This window comes from Euprymna scolopes, chromosome 26 (assembly GCF_053919585.1).
Source record: "Euprymna scolopes isolate OS-2025 chromosome 26, ASM5391958v1, whole genome shotgun sequence".
In the NCBI taxonomy this organism is placed as follows: Eukaryota; Metazoa; Mollusca; class Cephalopoda; order Sepiida; family Sepiolidae; genus Euprymna; species Euprymna scolopes.
The window spans coordinates 70,894,778-70,918,697 of NC_136507.1; the positions used below are offsets into that span (position 1 = coordinate 70,894,778).

The 23,920-nt window shown below is 34.2% G+C and overlaps 1 protein-coding gene and 1 pseudogene across 6 annotated transcripts in view; one reads left to right on the top strand and one right to left on the bottom strand.

The window, feature by feature from the left end:
• Window positions 1–23,920, top strand: part of LOC145248163 (E3 ubiquitin-protein ligase XIAP-like) — a 163,577-nt gene that overhangs the window by 78,657 nt on the left and 61,000 nt on the right. For all 6 annotated transcript variants that reach the window (XR_013863332.1, XM_080109999.1, XM_080110001.1 and 3 more), the window contains 3 exons: window positions 1,042–1,452; window positions 16,891–17,036; window positions 22,387–22,636. Coding sequence is in view for 5 of the 6 variants with exons in the window: in XM_080109999.1 (XP_079966125.1) it covers window positions 1,042–1,452; window positions 16,891–17,036; window positions 22,387–22,636 (807 nt within the window). In the remaining variant the exon portion in view is untranslated. The remainder of the gene's footprint in view (window positions 1–1,041; window positions 1,453–16,890; window positions 17,037–22,386; window positions 22,637–23,920) is intronic.
• LOC145248586 (5S ribosomal RNA) lies at window positions 10,148–10,264 on the bottom strand (annotated as a pseudogene).

Below are 23,920 nucleotides of genomic sequence, written 5' to 3' on the forward strand. Positions count from 1 at the left end.
GAGAGATAGGAGCCTTAGGGATTCATTTTGTATTATCGCTTTTCGTTTATCATAACTTGTTAGCAGATTTTACTGAGCTAATATTCACAACGTTAGGTCTGATCTGTATGAGCACTGGAATGGGTTTTTTTTTGTTTTTAAGTCTTCTAATTAGTGGAAACAAGTAATTTCTGGCTAAAATGGAAAACAACAAGTCAAGTATTATGGTTCAAAGAAAAACTATTTTGCAACTGTGTATTTTTCTTGAAAAAAAAAGTTGTATGGGAGAGAACCCCAGCAAAATGCTCGATTATAAAAGAGATTGTCAATATAAGAGCGTAATATTTATATTTGTGTTACAGAAGATCAGAAAGACATTGGTTCCATCAGTTTCAAATCTATAATTCTTAATTAAAATATTTAAACGTTTTTAATAATTCCTTAAATAAAAAAGATTGCAAAAAGTATTTTCAATAATTCTTAAAAAAACAAAAAACTAATTTGAATAATTCTTGATTAAAATCTTTAAATGTGTTTTTCAATAATTTAAAAAAAAAAAAAGAGCGCAAAAAGTGTTTTCAATAATTCTTAAAAAAACAAAACTAATTTCAATAATCCTAAATCAAAATAAGACCGAAAAAAACTTTTCAATGATTATTAAATAAATAAAAAAAAAAACATAATATAAAAAGAGTTCATACTCAGGGGGAGATATAGGCGTGAGAGAAAAAAACAAAGGAACTGATTTGCCTTTTCACCACTTCTGGTAGCAGACACACTAGAAGTTAGGAAATATGTTAGCTGATTATTACCAAAATTTTTCTTTGTGATAGCTAATTATAGGCCACTTTTCAGATTCTATACTAATAACCTTATCTTCAAGCATTTTTTTTTTTGTTCAAATCTAATTTTATTTAGTTTCCCTTTTTATAACTTTTCTAAATAAATTGTGTCTGTTGATGCATCGATGTAGACAAATAAGTTAAACACCATTTAAATCTGACCACCCATCAGATCACGTCATCATCATCATCATCATCATCATTTTATTTTGCATTTCAGATTGGGATGAACAAATGGAATATGTCCAGGATGTGCAATTTCTCAAATATGAATCTGTTCGTCTTGATACGTTTCACTGCTGGTCGATTACCTGTCCCATCCGCCCAAAAGAACTGTCTCGGCAGGGTTTCTACTTCTCTGGAGAAAATGATGCGGTTACTTGCATTTTTTGTAAAGGTCAATTGAACACATGGATGGCTGGTGATGTCGTCTCAATCGAACACAGTAAATGGTACCCTAATTGCCCGTTTGTCGAAGGAAAAGAATGTGGCAACGTACCCATGTTAGATATAAACGTTAAATACGCACCCTATATTATGTTTTATGACAGAATGGAAAGTTTTCGATCTTGGCACACAGCAAAGAACTTAACACCTGACAGGATGGCCAGTGCAGGATTCTTTCAAATAAGTAAGTTGGTTTTATATTTAAATAAATAAAAATACATTTTTTTTTTTTTTTTTTTTTTCAATCTTTAATGCGATAAATGACTCTGTGATCTAATAAAAAGTTAATATCTACTTTCACAGGAGACATCAAGAAAAAAAATACAAGAAAAACTAACGCAAACAAACGATGTTAAATGTAAAAATAAAAAAAAACGAAAAAGAAAAACGAACACGTGAGAAATGGCTTAAATAAGCCTGTTTCGATATTAAAAGTTAAAAAATCGGTGGGTACCCAGGTGTTTTTGGTTGTGTGGTCGAGGGTGGATAAGCAAAGTAAAAAAAAAAAAAACAGAAAAACGAACGTTACATGAAAAATGGCTTAAATAACGATGGTTCAATATTTAAATTTAAAAAATTGAAAAAAAAAGAAGACATCTTATACCACAATTCGAACCCAAAATGTTTAGATAACGAACCAATTGAGTTAACACGATGTACATGGAATTTTTTTTTTTTTTTTTTTACACCGGCATCACCACATTATCAAGGCCAAGAGGCCACTCAAGGATAAGGGTTAAAGAGTGTACAGTAGAAATTGGACAATATAGTAATCATTAGTAATGAAAATTTGGTAAATTTGATAACTTATATGGAACGGTTCATCAAGAACTTATTTACGTTAAACTTGAACACAACCATATTGTAGTCAGCCGGAAAGCAGGAAAACGGAAGACAATTCCACAGGCGTGCAGTTCTAAGAAAGAAGCTTTTTTCATGGAATCTACGTTTAGGTTTAGGCACAGATAAAGAGTGGGGGGAATTATTGATAGTGTTTTTAGCTAGACGAGTGTTTCTTGTGAAAGTTTTGCAAGGGGGGAGCATAGACTGAAGCTCAGTTGAACACCTTCCATGAAAATAATGATACATCAGAGACAAACTTGCAACATCTCTTCTGTGAGATAGAGGTTGCAAGGAAGAGAAAAGGACATCTCCTACGAGGCTACGAAGTCTATTTTGAACTCTGTCAAGGCAGGACAAGTCCTTTCTAGCAGCTCCTGCCCAGATGTGGCAACAGTATTCCATCCTTGGACGTACCTGGCTTTTATATAGATAGAGAATTGCATCATCAGTGAGATATCTACCGGATCGATAGAAAGATCCCACCATTTTTCCAGTGGCCTTGGCAACAGATTTGATGTACGTGTTCCATTTAAGATCAGGTCAAGCCAAGAAGCTTGTCAAAACTTGAGGCCTCCTGAAGACGAGAGCCATTCATTTCAATTGATGCCAGATGTGGATTAGAATGTTGATGATGTAAAGAGAGAAGCTTGGTTTTAGATGCATTAAAAGTAACCAGCCACTCCTTTCCCCATTGTACTACATGCTCAAGATCAGAAGAGAGAGAGAATCGGAGAGAACTTGGTCGTTTACTGTCCTAGATGTGCTACCATAATGGTAGTGTTGTCATCAGCATAAATGTCTACAAATGATGTAAGGATGTGATTTGGAAGATCATTAATGTAGATCAGGGAAAGAGTTGGGCCCAGGATGGACCCCTGAGGGACACCAGCATTAATACTGTGAGCTTCTGATTTTTGTCCCTCAACTACTACTCTTATGAACCTATCAGAGAGAAATGATTTAATAATTGAGAAGATATTTCCAGCTATACCATAGCTAGAGATCTTGTGAAGTAAACCTTTATGCCATACCCTATCAAAGGCCTTAGATATGTCAAGAGTTATTGCCCTAGAAAGGTTGCCTCCATCGAGAGATTTGCTAATCCTATGAGATATAACTGTAAGCACATCTGCTGTAGATCTAGCAGAATGGAAACCATATTGAGTGTCACTAAGAAGGTTATTTTTGTTGAGATGGTTGATTACTTCTGTATTTAACACAGATTCCAGCAACTTACTCATGACGCACAGGAGACTTATTGGCCTGTACTGAGAGGGGGATGAGCGATCACCTGAATTCTTAAATACAGGGCATACTGATGAAATTTTCCGGGGAGATGGGAAACTATTCTCCTTAAAACAACGTTTAAACAGTTTTGTAAGTATGGGCGCTAGTTCAGGTTGAAGTTTTTGAGTACTATAATTGGAATACCGTCAGGGCCAGTTGCTTTACTGGAATCAAGGTTTTTGATTAGCTTGGCAACATCACGTACAGATATACGTATATCACATAGCGTGTTTTCTGATACAGGAGGAAATATTGGGGGTTGGCGGCCTTTGTCGCAAAGGGTAGAATTAGCTGCAAAGTTCTTGACAAAGAGTTTGGCTTTGTCTGATGCTGACGAGATTACCTCAGGTCCATTGATGATAGTTGGGATAGAGCACATGCTTCTGTTCAGGATTCTGTTTGCTATTTGCCAAAACTGGTGGGAACCAAGCCGCTGCTCAGCTACTTTGGACTTAACGGATTGAGCATACAACTCTCTTGCATTCTTTATTACTTTCTTACAATGGTTGCTGGCAGTCCTGAGAACGGCTTTAGTTTCCATACATCTATTACGTTTGAAGCAGTGGAAAAAGTGATTTCTGTGCGCAATGGCAGCAGCACATTCTGGAGAAAACCATGGCTGGCTGTTAGGTTTTTGCTTGAACTTTTTCGAGGGTATGAAACAGTCTATATCTACAATTAATCATTCGGTCACGTCTGATACTATAGAGGAAACATCCTTTTTAAACATGGAACGCAGAGGTAGATCCAATATAAATGTACGGAAGCTATCCCAGTCAGCCTTAGTGTATCGATATACTGTACAATGGAGAAATACGTCTGGGGACTTATTACATTTAATTTTTATCTCAAAGTGGTTGGAAGATCCAAGAGGAGACAGAACAGAAACTGAACATAGTTCAGGGCAAGTTGTGAGAAAAAGGTCTAGTAGGCTCGCATACTGGCCGTCATTGTCGGGCACACGGGTAGGTTTGTGAACAATCTAAGTGAGGTCATAAGCAATGGAGAAATCATGACAGAACCTCCCCTCATCATCGGTTTAGTTTGAGTGGGTCAACCATTCGACGTTGTGAACATTGAAGTCTCCACATATGTGAATGTTAGCTGAAGGATAAGCAGATAGGGTGTGGTCAATTTTCTCATCTATGCTTTTAAAGATAGTAACTCCGCTGTTGTGGGGGTGATAAAGAGTAAATATAAATGCAGTAGTGTGAGCTAAAGCAACCCGGAAGCACATATAGGGTAAGTTAAGATCTTCCCTGGAGATGTCCCTACCACATGGAAAGCCATCTTTAATATAGGCACATATTCCATGCCCACGGCGATGTTGGGGGTCAGATTTAGAAGTTAAGTTAGAGTATCCTGTTACGACCTGGAATGTCCAGGGGTAAAAGTCGTAACACAAAATATAAAAAATTATTTAAAAGAAATTAGTTTTCCCGGGTTTTTAGATACGGGAGGGATATATCCATTTTCTCGAGAGACATTTATAAACACAAGACAGGAAAAACACATCCAAGTAACAATACCGAGGCCAATGGAAAAATTAACACAATTTTATTTACATATATAAAAGTATATTATAACGAAAGTAAAAGAGAATGTGTAACTGGATGAACAAACAAACTTGAAATAGATTCGAGAGAGAATTTCCACGCAAAAGAAATAAACAGTTCACACCCTGTCGTCTGCTTTTAACTCCAAAATGGAAGGATATCCTTTTTGTGTTTTTGTAGTTGTTTTCATATATGAGAGAGAGATATAGAGAGAGAAAAATAAACAATCGACTCACTCAGCGCCGGGTTTTAAATATTTCTGTCGCATTCCTTTCTTTTGAAACAATTTCATTCCTTCATCCATTGGATACATCGTCATTCCTCATTATCACCTTTTTTCGTTTTCTCTGTCGTCAAAATATATCGTTCATTTCTTCGCCGTCGTCAGCACCACAAACGCCGTCATCATCGCCAACAATGTTGCTTCCCTGACCCTCCTCCTCAGCTGCTATATCGTAACTGTCTCGCCACCCTGCGCCGCTCCTTTCTCTCTCTCTAATGGTATACCTTTCTCTCTCTCTTTGGCGCCCCCTCTCTCACTGTATGTACCTGCATCTCTCTCGCGTCACTCGCTCAATAACACGCGAGGCGGATGCCTGCAGCTTTCCCTCTCTCTAGTTTCATATCTTCTCTCTCCCCCTCTCTCTTTCTTTACAGTTTATAGGCGTCCCCTCGCTGTATTTTCGTATGTTCTCTCACTCTCTCTCTCTCTTTTTCTTTTTCCGGATGTTTACAAATTCACTGAGAGCAGACGACAATATAAAGCGCGATAAAACAGAATTTTCTCTCTCGACTTTTTTTTTTTTTTTTATAATATTAAGAGTAATTATTGTCTCAAATTATATATTTTTTTCACATATTTGTAACAATCCTTTATTTGCGAACTCTTCTAGGGAAATAGCCTGTCCAATTCCAGTTTCGCTTAAAAATAAAAGGTCTGGTTTAGTCTCTTGTAATTGTGTTTCAACCTCTGGAAGATTAGAACGTAGACCCCTGATGTTGGAGAAGGAGACATGGTAGTAGGGGTCTACATTGGAAGTTGGAGAACCGGGTTTAATCGTGTATTTTTTCTTGAAACTTGTCATGTTTTAGTGTTTTTATTTAATGTAAGATGTTTATTCAGCTCGAAAAACATACAGTGTTTACCGATGTATTGGAAAGTTAAAAATGGCGCCCAACACTCTCTTTGAAGCGGTAAGTTTGGGAAAAGAAGTTAAAAATAAAGAACTAGACAAAATACTATTAAAAACCTACCGAATATATGTCAGCCTATGTCACGGTAGCATATATTGAGCGAGTTTCTAACAGTATTTTGTCTAGTTTTTTATTTTTAACTCCTTTTCCCAAACTTACCGTGTCAAAGAGAGTCAAGCACCATTTTTAACTTTTCAATACATTGGTAAACACTGTATGTTTTTTTCGAGCTTAATAATCGTGTTACATTAAATAAAAACACTAAAAAATATCCAGTTAGGTAGAAAAGTAACTTATCTTGCCATTGATAACATTTATTTGTTATATATTTATTTTTTGACAACTTTTTCGAATCTATGTGTACAGTAATACAAACCCGAAAATTTTCAATGGTAAAATACAATATCAACATCAAGTGGTATTTTACTTGTACCTCATACACCATAACAACGATTTAAAAAAAAAGTATTTTTAAGTTCAAAGCAATGTGATATATTTAAATTAATATTGTATTTCTTATGCATGAAGTATTTAGATGAACATCTATAATAGAAATCTCACCTGTTTGCTTAAATGTATGTATCTATGTATGTATGTTTGTCTAAAACTTTTGACAGAGGTGGCGGATTTTTGCAAGATCGTTATCGTTTAGAAGCTCAACTCTTTGGATGACAAATATAGAAAAATTGGTTAAAAACATTAATTCCTTCATCCTCAACTGGGCACTTTTCTACAAGGAGGGGGTCGCTTTTTTCACTGATATTTTCGAAAGTCATCCTCTATTTTCGATTGACTAGCCTTAATTTAAACCTTTGCCACTTCCTTTTTTTTTTTTTTTTTCATGTTCTTTTCCTTCTTGGGGTTAGGGATTCGAGCCTGCCTGCCTACTACCACATTTTCTTTTTTTTTTTGCTCAACACACACCTTTAAACACCCGGGCAATGCCAGGCACCCAGGCTAGTTTTGAATATTTGATAAACTTTTAATTTCTAAATAATGAGTTATACTATAAAAATACATATATTTTGGGTAATTAGTTATCTCCAGCTGCAAAATCTGTGACACTAACGTCTGACAGTGGGATTGAAGAAGTCAGTGCTCCAGGAGAAGAGCCGTCTGACCCTGCAAAAGATGCCTGTGCAGCCCTGTTGGCATTCCCCGGTAGAGGCATTTCAGGCGATTAGCAATAAACTAACCCGTTTTCAAAGATTGGGTGGACCTTCTAGAAGTGCACAGAACTACCATTACATTGCAATCAACAGAGACTAGGTTTATACAATAATGGTCTAATCTGTTGATTTTGGGGCCTCGTGGCTAAAAAACCAGGGCATTGAATTCAAATCAGAAAGTAATGTACAATTTTTCATAAAAATAGCCAGATATATAGTGTGGTCATAAAAAGTACACTATTTTCTTTTTGATCTCAATGTTTTCTTATTGGAATTTTTTGAAAAAAAAAAATAATTTCACCAAATGATAGCTGAATGATGGGAGATCGTATCCTTCGAATCTGATTGAAATTTAAAGTTCATCAGTTCAAAAATGAAGGTCATCCACACGAGTACAATGTAACGGTCTGTGTCCATCATCATCAGATTCTCATTTTCCTCCTAAAAGAAGTTTTGTCTGATGATGCCATTTTATCCAATGGCATAGCATACAATCAGTTTCTGCTGGCTGAGAGGACAATGAATATGTTCATGAAGCTGAGCTTGAGCCCAATTATGTTTGTTGATATGCCTACTCAAGTGATAGTGAGTCTTGTCACTAATAGTGGGGGAGATTGCTGAAACAGTCTTTTACTTGGTGATAAAAGCACCAAAATTAAAATTTGTCAGGTTTGCTTCTGCAGCCATCTTGAATTTTCTGATGGTTAACATTCTTTTTTTTTAAATGTATGTTCTGAACGTCATTTGGGCCAATTTTGGTGCTTGTATCACTAAGTGAAAGATTCTTAAGGAATATTAAAATAACCTGCCCCATTATAATGAAAGTCAAATTCAACTAGCCAGGGTCATTTTCAATCTTTTAACTGATATCTTCACAAAATGCTTCTTATTTTGCTTTATTGTGCTGCCAGATCTGAATTTTGTAAGGAAAGTGTGATAAATGTATAATAAATTTATTTTATTGATTTTTAGCCAAGAGGAGATATATTTTCAGTATATTTTATTCATTTTTGTCATTTTTGCGCCAAAAGGATCCAATTAACACCTGCTCGTTCACATTTTGTAAACAAAACAGAAAAAAGAGGAGGAGGAGGCCTGAGAGCAGGAGGAGAAGGGAGAGACAGAGATACTGTGAACGAAGAGTGGAAAAGGAAAGAGAAAAGAAAGATAGAGAGAAATAAACCGTATATATAGAGAGAAACTGTGTAGAGAAAGAGAGAGATAGATCGTATAGAGAGAGAGGGGCCTGAAAAAAGTTGTGAACAGGCAGTGGAGCTTCACGCTTCAAAGCGAAAAGACGTAAGTCAGTGAAGGTCGGGTTGGCGAAGCCGGCGACGGCATGGTAGCGGCGTCGCGGGGGTAAATATCAACGACACCAGCCGATAATCAGCGGTCAAAGTTAGAATATTGACTGAACAAAAGAATGAACTCAGCGAAGGAAGGAATCATGGAGCAGTGAAACTTTTACTATAAATCAAGGGCTTTGATGAGCTTCAGAAACAAATACTTGGAGCAATTAACACGCACGCGCGTAATGAAACATAAATAATCCGAAGGACAAAAATATGAAAATTAACCTGCACGCGCGTAATCAAATGTAAACAATTTACAGGAAAGAAATATATATATAAAAAAAACAAAAGACAAAAGAAAGGTCGCATTTCAAAGGATATTAAGTGAGTTTTTCAATCAAAACTTTAATTTCTCCAACATTTCTCTCTTACCCTAGAACCTGTATCTAATTGAGCAGACGATTTCTTGTTTTATGTGAACATTGACTGTTAATATATTTTTCTCTCGGTAGAATTTGAATCATTAAATCATTTCATTTAGTTGGGCATATTTAATTTTCTTTTCTTTTCTTGAATTTTATTTTATTTTTATTTTTATATAAATAAAAGTTTGTTAATTTTTCGACAATATTTGTCCTTGTTATTTCTCATGTGATTTAGTTGTCCAGTACATTTCATTTTATTGTTGTCTTCGGGACGATTGTCCCATTCCCATAACAACGTATTATCAAGGAACCTGGGAAACTTTTTTTTTTTTTTTATATATTTCGTTACGTCACCCATCTCTACCGTCCCCAGTAGGACTGGGATATGTCATAACAAATGATAAAGGTCATCATGGAGTATCCTCAAAACTGATGTTCTTGAAATGTCAGTTTCTTGTGAAAGACTGTGTTGATTTTCTGAGGGATTCCTAAAGGGGTTCCCATAAAATCTGAATTTTGTCAGAAATTTTGGCTGAACAGTGTTGACCGCTGTGGTCTTTGCACACATCTACTACACTTCCTGTCTCTTGAAATTTGGCTACCAAACATTGAATTGTCCTATCAAGTATATTGTTCATGCCCAAATTTTTCCTGCATCGCCTCTGCATTAGAAGAACTGATTTTGTGGCAAAGTATACCTCAATGATTGTTGCTGTGTAGTATAGCGTCCAGTTCAATCCATATTAGTGGCAAAAGAATCCCCCAGGCCTGCTATATGCACCACGTGAAAAATATGCAAAAAAGTTGTTCAATACAAATTTGGGATAAAAAACAAAATAGGGCACCTTTTTGGAACCACTCTCTCTCTCTGTGTGTATATATATATATATATATATATATATATATATATATATATATATATACACACACACAAAAGGCTTCCTTCCGTCTTGACAGACTATGAATACCCACTGTAAGGGTGCCTGCGCGTGAAATTTTTGTGGCAAGAGTTGCGCAATCTCCAACCACACCTCTCTTGAATCGACATTGTTGAATACCAGTGGCAAGTGGAGGTTCAGGATGACTGGAAACAATGCCGAGATAAGCGGAAAGCACATACAGTGCCTAGAATTCCCAAATGGTCACCCATCAAGTACTAGCCAGGCTCAACGTTGCTTAACTTCGGTGATCTGTTGAGAACCAGTGTGTCAACGTGATTATGCCGTGTGTATGTGTATATATATATATATATATATATATATACACACACACACACAAACATTCATATTTACAGATACAAAGTGTTTGTAAAATCGATGGAATAACTTTAGAATTATTATGTTTTGTGTGTGTGTATATACATATATATATATATATATATACTAGCCCGAGTGCCCGGCATTGCCTGGGTGTTTGGAGGTGTGTATTGAGCAAAAAAAAAAAGTCGTAGTAGGCAGATGGTTTCGTAGCTGTACCGCGAAGGAGGAAAATTATGTAAAAAAAGTAGGTAAAAAAAAACAAAAAGAAAGAAACGTGACGTCTTTGCTGTTGGGCCCATCACCGAACCAGAAGTGGTGAAGTTTTAAATTAAGGCTAGTCAATTGAAATGAGGGGATGACTTTCGAAAATATTGGCGAAAAAAGCGACGTCTCCCTGTTGAAAAATGCCCAGTTGAAGGTGAAGGAATTAATGTTTTTTTGTAGCATACTTTTATATATATATATATATATATATATATATATATATATATGATAGTGGTTGTAGATGTGTTATGAGTGCTTAATGTTGTGTTGCATGGGTAAGGTTCAGGGAGCTCTAGCCAATCCTTACATCTATGATTCCTTACGAGGATGAAACGCAGAAGATTCTGTGTAGGTACATTGCCATATATTTTCATAACGTACTAGCTAGCTTTACTTACATATTGAGTACTGTTGAAGTAAACAGTTAAAATTTATACATAAGATATTATATCTCCTTATAAGATTTTATGTAGATACCTGAATTAATAATAATAATTATATATAAACTAGATTGGGTGCCTGGCGTTGCCTGGGTGTTTTTTAATTATAAAAAGGTGGTAGTAGGTAGGCAGGCTCGAACCTGTACAGCAGAGAAGGAAAAGAATGCGAAAAACAAAAACATAATGCCTTTGCCGTTGTGTCCAATGCCAAACTGGAAGTGGCGAAGGTTTAAATTAAGGCTAGTCAATCGAAATGAGGGGATGACTTTCGAAAATATCGCCGACAAAAAGCGACCCATCCTTGTAGAAAAATACCCAGTTGAAGGTGAAGGAATTAATGTTTTTAGCCAATTTTTCGATATTTGTCGAAGGGTTGAGCTTCAAAACGAAACTGATCTCGTGAAAATCTGTCGCCTCTGTCGAAAGTTTTAGGCAGACATACAAACATACATATGTACATTTAAACAGACAGGGGAGATTTATATTATAGATGTCTTGGAAGTTTTATAATCTCTAAAACTATATGAAAAAAAATTCTCTCAATCTTAATATTATTGTAGCGATCATCAGTTGTTTACCATGAAAAACTGTTTCAGGGATTTAATTTGATTTTTTTTTTTTTCTTAGTTCTTTTGACATTATTTTTTTCTCATTTTGTAATTGAAATGCATCTTATCAATTTCAGACATTAGAAAATCCATCATTGGAGATTGAAGGGTATTTTTTTGTTAAAGGAACTTTCAGTCTCTGATGATGGATTTTCTAATGTCTAAAATTAATAAGATGCATTTCAATTACAAAAAGAGAGAGAAAAAACAAAGACGTCGAAAGAACTAAGGAATAAAAAAAAATATCGAATGTTTTTTTCTCATCTCATTAAATAAAATGTTTGCATCTTCAAGTGGTTTTTTAAATTAGTTTGTTTATTTAAAATTTTTAATTTTATAAATGATGCTTTTAAGACATTCTGACAAGTTAATATAAAGACCAAATTTCTTTAACCTGATGAATTAAGATAAAAAATTGAAAAGTTGTTTTTTTTTCTTTTTACTTTTTAATGTTTTAATCCATCATATTTAACAAATTTGGTGTTTATATAGCCATTATTAAATTCTGTATCCCAAAATGATTTTATATATATACTAGCATCTCAGCCCGGCATTGCCCGGGTATTTGGAGGTATATGTTGAGCAAAAAAAAAAAAGTCAATTTTTTAAACTTTGACCCCTATTATGACCCCTTAAAATTTATTGTTTTGGGCTCAAATCAAGTTATTAAGTTAGATCCATGTCCAAGGAACCTATATCTAAAATTTTAAGTGTTTAGACCGAAAATTGTCGGAGGAGTTTGGTAGAGTTCTCAAAAGTCAAATCGTTGAACTTTGACCCCTTAATCGCCAAATTTCTGGCCCCAAACCGATCACATCGATTTTCCCAAATCTCAGTAACCTGTATATCAAATTTCGAGTCTGTAGACTTAAAATTGACAGAGTTATTGTGTATGGAAATATACACACACAGACACACACTTTCACTTTTATAGATATATAGATGTATACACATACACACAGACACTTTCACTTTTATAGATATATAGATGTATACACATACACACAGACACTTTCACTTTTATAGATATATACACACACACACACTTTCACTTTTATAGATATATAGATGTATACAAACACACACAGACACTTTCACTTTTATAGATGTATACACAGACACTTTCACTTTTATAGATGTATACACAGACACTTTCACTTTTATAGATGTATACACAGACACTTTCACTTTTATAGATGTATACACAGACACTTTCACTTTTATAGATGTATACACACACTTTCACTTTTATAGATGTATACATACACACACTCACTTTCACTTTTATAGATGTATACATACACACACTCACTTTCACTTTTATAGATATATACACACACACACACACACACACTTTTATAGATATATACACACACACACACTCACTTTCACTTTTATAGATATATACACACACACACACTCACTTTTACTTTTATAGATATATACACACACACACACACACACACACACACACTCACACTCATAGAATAGAAGTTTTGAGAAAAAAAAGACAAATGTTGGAGGAGTATAGTATCTGATGGTTAGATCCGTTTTCGTTATAATTTCCAAAATGCAGAGGAGATCGGTTGTTGCTATCAGCCAAATTTCCCATTTAGTAACTATTTTAATCATGAGATTATTAACACAAAAACTTTAACCACTTGAGTCTCTCATTTCCAACAGGAACATTGTTCCCATTAAAAAACAATTGTAAACCTTATGCAATTTTCTTTAACAATGGAAGCCATTCATTACAAAGATATTATCAAATGTATCATTTTACTCTCATATTCAAATCTCACTTGAATTCTAACTATTCTGAGAATTCAAGTGGGTTTTCATCATCATCATCATCATGATCGTTTTAATGTCTGTTTTACATACTGGCTTTTGTTGAACAGCTTTTAGAAATTGACTTCCAAACTAACCAATTGGCTAATCTTTATTCATCATTTTCTCCCAAATTAATCTTTATCACCTCTTCACATATTTGTTTTTTCTTAGCATTCTCCGGTTAACTGACCCCGCTACTTCAACTGTTCTGCATTTACTAGTGTTGGGATGATTAATTGGGATCAGAATCGGGAATCGAAAAAATTTGTGCCTATTTTCTGATGCCAAAAACGATTCTTTTAATTATCATTTTTTTTATTTGATTTTGTTTAAAGCAAAATCTTCCACTGCTGGTAATAATGATAAAATAATAAATATTTATTGATTTTAAATTAATACTAAAACTAAAATCTATAGATCCTCCCTCACAAGTGTGTTTTTACGTTTGAGAAAATATATGCGCAGTTAAACATGTGTTTTTACAGTAATCGGGACAAAATAGCAATTTTATAGTTGAATATTTAGAGATCTATAAAGAATTGGAATCGGAAATTTAGTACAGAATCGGTAATTGTATCGGAATCAGGGGAAAAATATTGGAATCGTCCCATCACTAGCATTTTACCAACCCAAGCACTTTCATAACCTGAAGAATAACAAATTTACTTTTGCTTCCTCTATTAACTTGATATGGGTCTGATTATATCTACCTCTAACATAAAACCTATCATGTGTAACATCTTCACTAAATATTTGATTGATTTATTAGCTTCACAGTTGTCTGACTATGTTTACTTCTAAAACTTATCATGTGTGACATCTTCACTAAGATAAGTTTACACAGTTGTTCAAATTAGAGTAAGAATACATTTCATAATTGAGGCAGAATTTTTAATGACTCGATGCCCTTCCTAATGGCAACCCAGCCAGACTCTTTAACATTGCGTCACACCACTCCACCGCATACAATTCTGTATATGTTAATGAAATTAGATGGTAAGTGAATAAAACAAATTGCGTAGAAATATTAACACAAAACATATTTTAAGTGTTATTTTCTGTGTCACACTTACATCCGGATTGTTTAATTGTTATGTACTTCCATTTCTTGTGATAAATAATTTTACCAAGAATACTTCATAAGTTTGGGTTTCGGTTTCGATTATAGCTGATGACACTCAAGTCATCTATTTTTTTATAAATAATTTTACCAAGAATTACTCATAAGTTTTGGTTTCAGTTTCAGCTAATGGCACTCCAATAATCTATTTTTTGAAAATAATTTTATCAAAAATTCTTTATAAGTTTTGTTTTTGGTTTCGATTTTAGCTGATGACACCTTTAGTAATCTATTTTTTTTATAAATAATTTTATCAAGAATTCTTCATAAGTTTTGGTTTTGGTTTTGATTAAAGCTGAAGGAATTAAAGTTATATATTCATAAGTTTGGAATTTGGTTTCGATTCAAGCTGATGCACCCAAGTCATATAGATTTTTTTTTTTTTTTAAATCGCAACTTTATAATATATAAAAATCGATAGAAGATTAACTCTATATATACGAAATCTGCAAGAATTAAAATATCATATTTAAGCATATTTTGTGACCTAGCTACACCTGGCATTCATGCTAGCTTGGATAAATACTTTTGCAGTTTTAACAACAGAGCTACAATAATATCAGAGCGTCTCAATTTACTCTGAACATCTACAGAATGCCAACATCAATATATTACATATTAATCAGTCCCCTGTGGAATTTCCACAGGTCCCGTTAATGAATACTTAAAGTATTACTTAAAGTATATTTTTGTGTTAATGTTTCTACATAATTTATCTCTTTACTTATTTCATTCCATGCACAACCAATTCATTTCTGTCTCTGAATTTTTTAGATGATGATTGATGATTTTGATTATTTAGACTACTATTCTCATCTTGTTATTCTCATCTTCAGTGTTATTCGCACAATATTTCAGCTGATATAACCTCTGACCTTCAGGTGTACCTTGTTGAACTCAAATCTTTTTGTCAAACTCAATCGTATGTAAAGAATTTGGAACGGAACCCTTTATTTAATCCATGGAGGTAGCATGTTCTCATTCTGCAAGGACCTGTGGCGTAACAAATAAAACACTAAATTCACTTCTAAGTGACACTCTTCTGAACATTGAAGGTTCAATCTTCAGTGCTGGCAGCAATACTAAGAATGCAACTGTGAAGTACTTAGGATTTCTACCTGATCGTGGCTGATAGAACAAGAGCATATCACCCTCGTTGATTAAATAAAGGATTCCATTCAAAATTCTGTACAGATTCACGAGTTTGACGGAAAGATTCCCGAGTTCGACAAGATACACCTGAAGAAGGTCGGAGATGACATCGACTGAAACAGCGTGTGAATAAAACTCAAGGTGAGAACAGTAGTTTGAACGATTCGAATAATGCAATTCATTTATTTCTGTTGAAAATTCACTTTTCTTTAAACAGATAATTCTATTTATTTTATTTTTCACTTAAAAGAAATGTTTTTAATAAAGTCGGATATGTATCTAAAAAGGAAACTTTCCCCCAAATATTATACCACGTGGAACTTCCATCAGACGACACTTATGCACGTAAGAACACAACATAATATTAAGCGTATTAAAAAAAACAGAACATATCTATATATTAATACGATAACGTGTGTGTTATTTTATGTATCATGCTTACACCTTTTTTCCTCTGAGTGATGGTCATTTAATTGTTATGACCTTCCATTTCTTGTAGTAAATAATTTTACCAAGAATTTTTCAGAAGTTTCGGTTTCGATTAAAGCTGATATCACTCACATCATCTAAGTCATAAGTAATTTTACTAAGAATTCTTAAGTTTCGGTTTTGGTTATAGCTGAAGGAACTCAAATGTATATACTTTTTTTCTTCATAAGTTTTGGTTTCGGTTTTGATTTCGATTCAAGCTGATGCACTCAAGTCATATGGATATATTTTTTTAAATTTTGAAATCACAACTTTATAATAAGAATCAATAGAAAATTGATTCTGCATAAATTAAAATATCATACTTAAGCATACTTTACGACCAGGCTACGTCGGGCATCCCTGCTAGCTTAGATAAATACTTTTGCAGTTGTAGTATAGGAGCTACAATAATATCAGAGCATCTCTGTTTACGCTGAACATCTACAGAATGCCTACATCAATATATTACATATGAAAGACACTGCTATGGAATTTCCACAGCTCCCGCTAATATATTGTATTAATAAAAGATGAATCTGCGTAGCTTATTCCACTGTTATGTCTTAGTTTGTTTCAGTTTGTGTTGATCCATTACACTTCCGCATTGTATTGCCTTCTATAAATTATCTTTATATACACACTACACAATGCTTCAAGCAAACTATATTTACCTCTGATTTGTTTTTTATGAATAAAAAAATATTTTCAGATCCTTTTGATCACGTGAAATGCTTCAGTTGTGGAGTCCGTCTCAACAAGTGGTTACCTGATAATGATCCTTGGGAAGAACATAGGAAATTTTCCCCCGACTGCCCCTTTGTGAGGGAACGATACGGATGTTATCTGGGACCTGATGTAAGCTATACCTTTTTTGATTCTCTCTTTAGCTTCAATCGGTTTTTCTATGTAATCAAAGACAGATATTAAAATATACCAATGAAAGCTGTGTGTTTAATAGACAAAATGCTAATTTAAAGCTGATGCAGAGGCAGTGCTTTTAAAAATAAATAGAAACATCTATAAGGGGCACTTTTTGTGTCTGTCATTCAGTCAGAATTTTTGTAAATCTAAGAAATACATGTGTATTATTTGGATTACTGTTTTCCTCTTGAGTTTTATTTTCACAATATTTTGGCCGATGTAACCTACAACCTTCTTCAGTTGTATCTTGTTGAACTCAGCAATGTTTCTGTCAAACTTGGGAATCTGCACAGAATTTCGAACAGAACCCTTTAGTCACTCCATGAGGGTAGCCTGCTCTTGTTCCATTAGCCATGGTTGGATAGAAATCCTAAGTAATTTGCAATTGTATTTTTGGGTTACCCGCACCGAGGATTGAACCTTCAACCACCAGGAAAATGTAACTTTACAACTGGATTTTACCAAGTACTTTACTCACCACACCATGGTGAGGCATTGTGAAAATAAAACTCAAGATGATAACAGTAGTCTGAAGAATCCAAATAATCCGAATAACTTTATATTTCTGTCTAATTTTGAAAAAGTGTCACTAAAACGGGAAATAAGCAAGAAAAAAAAAAATCATTAACAAGAAATACTAGTTTAATCATTGAACATAGATGCAAAATGGTGGCTTTAACTTTGTTATTGCAGTTAAATGGGCTGGTAAAAATGCAAAAGAAAATAAATACAATAAGCAAAAGTTCAGCTAGAATTCATCACTGTCAACTTTCTCTCTCAACTTCCAGCATGTGTTCTCCCAACTGCCTCTGCCAACAGGCATTTTATTAGAAAAATGACCCTATTCCATTTGCATACGTGTGCAGTGGAAGATGAGATCTCATGAGACTACACCTTATAAATCCATTGCTGCCATCTTTAATTTCTCTCTCTCTCAGATCCCATCCGAAGGTAAGTTGTATAACCGCACAATACACACACACACACACGAGCGCTTTCTTCTTTGAGTATTACATTCAACTGTACAGTTATACATATTGAAAAATGGGTACTTATGCAGTTTAATCAAGACATTAAAAAAAATGAAAATATTGAAAAAAAAATTAAATTGTATGTACCCATTATAGAATTAAGTTTTGATATAAAAATTTCACTTAATTTGATCAAGTAGTTTTTTTTTTTTTTTTTTTTTTTTTTTAGAGAGGAAAAACAGTTTATGACAGCAAGAGGAAGTAGCTATGTTTGGATTTTTAAACCATGGGGAAGGGAGGGGGGAGAGATGCGTGCTATGGGGAGATAATTTAGTCTTTTACATGCGCAGAGGACTTCAAGTAATACTCTGATATTAAAATATGTAAATATGCGATAGAAATAAAAACAAGCCTCCCACAAAAAAAAAATGGTCAACTTAATGCAGAAGCACTGTCGTTTTTTTTTTTCTATTTCATATCGTATATTTATGTATTTTAATATCACAGAGTGTTACTTGAAGTTCTCTGCGTGTGTGAAAGACTGAGTTATATCCCTGTGACATGCACCCCCTTCCTTCCTTGTGGTCTAAAAATCCAAGCATGGCTGCTTCCGCTTACTATCATAAATTGTTTCTCCACTCTAAAGAAAAAAAACTACTTGATCAAATTAAGTGAAACTTTTTTAATGAGAACTTAATTCCATAACAGGTACGTACAATATAATTTTTTTTTTTTTCAATATTTTCATTTTTTAATGTCTTGACTAAACTGCATAAATACCGAAAAATGAATTTGAGAAATTATGACAAAGGTTTTGTGGTGCATATTTCATAATTGTTCAAAATATTAAAAAATTTCATATTGAAAAAAGCTAAACTGCTACATGCAGCTAATCTAAAATTTGAGTTGGGTTCAATTGTGGATTGAGGTACAAAATGGCTTATTTTGTTTCCTGTTAAGATTCAGCTTCAATCAATCATAGGCATGTCTCTATTTTTTCTCCTGAGATTCTAATGAACGGTTCTGCTCTTAAGGAGAAATCAACTCAGAAACTTATTAATTTGTTACTCCAATCAATAACTGAACCAAAATTCAAATTCTAGATCAACTGCATGGTTCAACTGATCCAAGGGAGATGGGCAGAAAGCAATACCTGAATAAAGACTGTTATTATCAGTGTAGATGTTAAGCCTAAAAGGGTGTGTGTGCTAGATTGATAAGATGAATTCCATCCAGGAAATATTTTATATTTTCTGGTACTTGTTTAGTTTAATCGACATTAAAAAAAAAAATGAAAATATTGTAAAAAAATATATATATTGTACGTACCCGTTATGGAATTAAGTTCTGATAAAGAAAATTTCACTTAATTTGATCAAGTATTTTTTTTTTTTTTTACAAAGGAAAATGAAATTCTAATGAGATTGATCATGTCCCACCATCTTGCCTATTTTGTGGAGGAGGAGGCGCCAAGGGAGGTAACTTGAAACATGGGCAGAAAAAATATGTAGATAAATGTTTTAGTTTTTTTTTTCACTTATTTTACAGAGTTTCTCTGTCCTTTTTTAATCCATTTTTCACTTTGTCCTTTTTAATCACTTTTTTCATTTTATCCTTTGTTAATTGCTTTTTTGTTTAAAGGCACCCCCCCCCTCCTCGTCTGCCAAATAAGCAAGATGGCAGGATACGATTAAAATTTGATTTTCCTCTGTAAAAAACAAAAACAGACTATTCAATGGATGTTCATTCAACTGCATACAATTTAATGCTTCCTCATTTCAAAGTAATTTCTTTTCAGTTGTATTTATTTAATAAATAACTATTATTGTTGATCTACAGAATCGTTTTCATCCAAATTATTTCTTCATATTTGTCACTATTAGCACTCACAAAATAAAACCTTATTTCACCTTTTATACAAGAGATAAATTATAAAGAGGAAGGAATTGGAAAAGGAGTGAAAGAGATGAATGTTGTGAAAATGAAAAGGAAGGAAGGAACGTTGCGTAGAATGTATTGATGAAGTAGTTCAGCTGAAGTAAGAAATTTGGTAGGTAATTCTAATGTGGGGAGAAGGAAAGGCAGTGGACAGTCAGAAATAGGTGAAAATAAGGGTGTGTGTGTGTGCGTGTGTAGATTGTATGGCATAATCACATTGACACACCGATTCTCGTCAGATCACCAAAGTTAAGCAAGGTTGAGCCTGGCTCATACCAGATGGGTGACCATTTGAGAACTGTAGGCGCTGCATGTGTTCTCCATTTACCACGGCTATTTAACAATGCAAACTCAGGAGATGTGTGTGGTTGGAGATTACACAATTCTTGTCACAAAAATTCCACGTGCAGGCACCCTTACAGTGGGCATCCGTAGTCTGTCAAGAGTGCAGGAAGCGACTATATATGATTCATATCTAAATATTTTGATTGTGAAACCACCTTTATTTTTGTCACCACTTTTCCTGTTGCCTTTTCCTCATAGTTGGTCTCTTGCATAAAAGATATCAATAATACCATCTGTTTTGTGATACTGTTGAAATATTCCCCCCCACCCCCCAAGTGTTATGAAGAAGAAAACAAAAGGAAAAACTATAACAAAAAGAAAAAATAAGTTGATCAGCAGAACAAAGGTTATAGAGAGTAAGTTTAATAGAGAGAGGATGGAAAGAAAGTTGTTCACCAAGGCACACAAAAGAAAGCTGAAATATGATCGTTAATCAAGGTGTGGCAGTGATGGGATTAAAAGACCGGACAATAAATCTCAATATATTTAGAGTTAGTTTAAGGACAGTTTTAAGAGTAACAATGAGCTTTGAGACAGTTTTAAGAGTAACAATGAGCTTTAAGACACGGACAGTTTGCGAACAGTCTTAGATTTGCAACAATTGACGATAGTTATATCTGGAGTCAGTGAAACATAGATTGTAGCTCGGAGCAGATCAAGATGAGCTGACAGCAACTGACAAACACAGCCTCAATAGAAAACATAGATGTGAACCTTAGCATTTAGAGGGTTGTTTTCCGTAATGGTGTCAGGCATGCACCTAGAGCCCAACCGATATGTACAAAACATGCTGGAATTTTTTGTTTCTCCCAAGTTTGTGTTTTGACAGTTGTGAATTTTTTGTTTCTCCCAAGTTTGTGTTTTGACAGTTGTGAATTTTTTGTTTCTCCCAAGTTTGTGTTTTGACAATTGTGAATTTTTTGTTTCTCCCAAGTTTGTGTTTTGACAATTGTGAATTTTTTGTTTCTCCCAAGTTTGTGTTTTGACAATTGTGAATTTTTTGTTTCTCCCAAGTTTGTGTTTTGACAATTGTGAATTTTTGAGACGAGGAATGATTATTTGTATGATTTGGATTAGTCAGACTAATGTTCTCATCTTGAGTTCTACTTGTACACTGTTTCGATCGATGTAATCACCAACCTTCTTCAGGTGTATAAAACCTGACGACTTATACTCCTTTGTATTTTGAGTTGTTTTATTTTTTATATTTGTGAGTCACTGTACACCCATTAGCAGATGCCAATATGAGAGATGATGGCACTGCCAGAAGAGAAGATGAAAGAGACAGAGACTATGGAAACAGCATTGGAGTTGGTGTTTGTTGTTGAGCAGGTCAGCGTGTGGTTTAACAGTTTCATTCTGAAGAAGTTTCTGTTCCAGAAACAAAATATTCAGATGTGATTTCTTAATCATCATCATCATTGTCCATTCATTAAAAGTTGAAACGCGATTGATTAAAATAAAATAGTGAAAGAGGTATGAGTAAATGTTGCATAGGTGACTGACAATGCTGGAATATCGGATCTAGGCAAAACCAGATGTAAATCAGATTGCTGGCGATGACATCAACCGTACATTCTGATCAAAGAATCAAGATCATGAAACAATCAGAGAAAATATTTTAACTGGATTGGAATTGCTAAAAGGCAGAACAATAGACAAACAGAATTTCGAATTGAAGGTTAAAATAAATGAACAATTAGATTCTGATCAAGGAATGTAAATATTAGTCAAAACAAAGACAATCAATGACACAGAAGAAAGAGAAGAGTTGACACACTTCTGCCATCGCCGCAATACCATACACCTCCCCATATTGACTCAAACACTCTTTTGTTATACTGTCGTGTAATGTAAATAAAACTTTGTTGATTTTACAAGTTGTTGTTTGATTACAAAAACCATGGTTATCAGCGTGTATATACTATGGCATCCATTTTGTAAAAGTGTGAAACATTAATTATATAGATGCCAATATTACATAAATACATATTTTTTCCATTCACATTTTTCTTCTTTGTCTTTTTTAGGTAATGGAGCAGCTTACAGCATTTGAAAGTCTTCGGATTAACCCCAGAGACATTCCTGTGAGTGTTCCACAACAGGAAACTGGGTATGATGTACTTCCAGAGAGAAATAACTTTGTTGATCCTCAGCGCAACAGTGATTCAGACCTATTACATACCTTTGCAGCGACTGCCTCCAGATCTGCACCAAATTTCTCCTCTCCATCTAAAACTGGAATCGGCAAAGAATTTCTGGAAAATCTGGATGAATTAGGTTAGTCAAATGTTGTTAAATAAAGTTTTTTCAGTCTAAAGGACTCGTGAAACCAATGTTTGTCGCTGGTTTTATTGTGTGAAGCAGCACGGATAGCTTGAACCAGCGCCATAACAGAACACTAGTCTTCCATTGGTTGTAAACTTGTACAGCTTAGGCTCTCAACCTGTATTCGCTGGACCATAGGTAGCTGCAGGGTGATCTTATCCTAATATTTAACGTCGTGTTGTCAAAAATTATTTTTCCCCTATAAATCTGACCCTCATCACAGTAGCCTGTTACATTTCAGTGACAGTATGTCTTGTTTAAACAAAAGTAAAAAGCAACAAAAAACTATGCTGCAATTATATTTGCCACTTAACACCAGCTCTGCGGAGAGGGTTTTGCGAAAAGTGACTGAACTGGCTACAGAATAATAAACTTATTTAGAGTGAAGCAGACTTTGAGAATTAGAAAATTTTTATTAAAATGTGTTGAAACTGACCTCCCTCCCCCAATCAAATTGAATCTTTATTAAAAAAAAAATTGGTGTTTTATGTGCTTACCAGAGAAACTTAATCACACATTGTATCTTTTTTTTACTCACAAAGCATATCGCCACTTGCATGTAAAGGGCTACTATATGGGGCCATGTCTAGGAAAGATAAACAAGATGTTTGTTTACATTACATTTAAACTCTTAAATCATATGACTTATTACCTCTGGCCATTTGCAAATTGCATCTTCTGTTCAGAATCTTTAGGTCAAAATGAACACACATGGATAAGTTAGTGCTAGACAGTGAACCTCTGAAAACATCATCAGCGATATTCTTGATCAACTATCCAGGTATAAATACTGAGCCGTTTTGCACCCTAGTGTCATTTATGTGTCAATGCATGGATGTAGAGGTGATAGGACTCTACTGGCATAGGGATTAAAATAACAGCCTTTAATTAAACAATTTTAAAAACCAATGTTTTTCAGTGAGGTGTCAATTCTATTGATTAAAATAAGTTCAGCCAGTGAAGTTCTATAAATCTAAGGCAGTTTCTCTTTTAATAATTGGGTTATAGTCAGCTAACATACTTCCTAACTTCTGGTGTGGCTGCTGCCGGAAGTAATGACAAGGCAAATCAGTTCCTTCACTTTTATTGTTCTTCAGTATTTCTATTGTGAAGCGATTCATTGAAGTATAATATAAGGACATTATCAAAATCAACAAAATTGTACAGATAAAAATAATGCAATTAGTCTTTATATGCACTTTTAAGAACAAAAATAAAAAATAATTTTTTTTATTT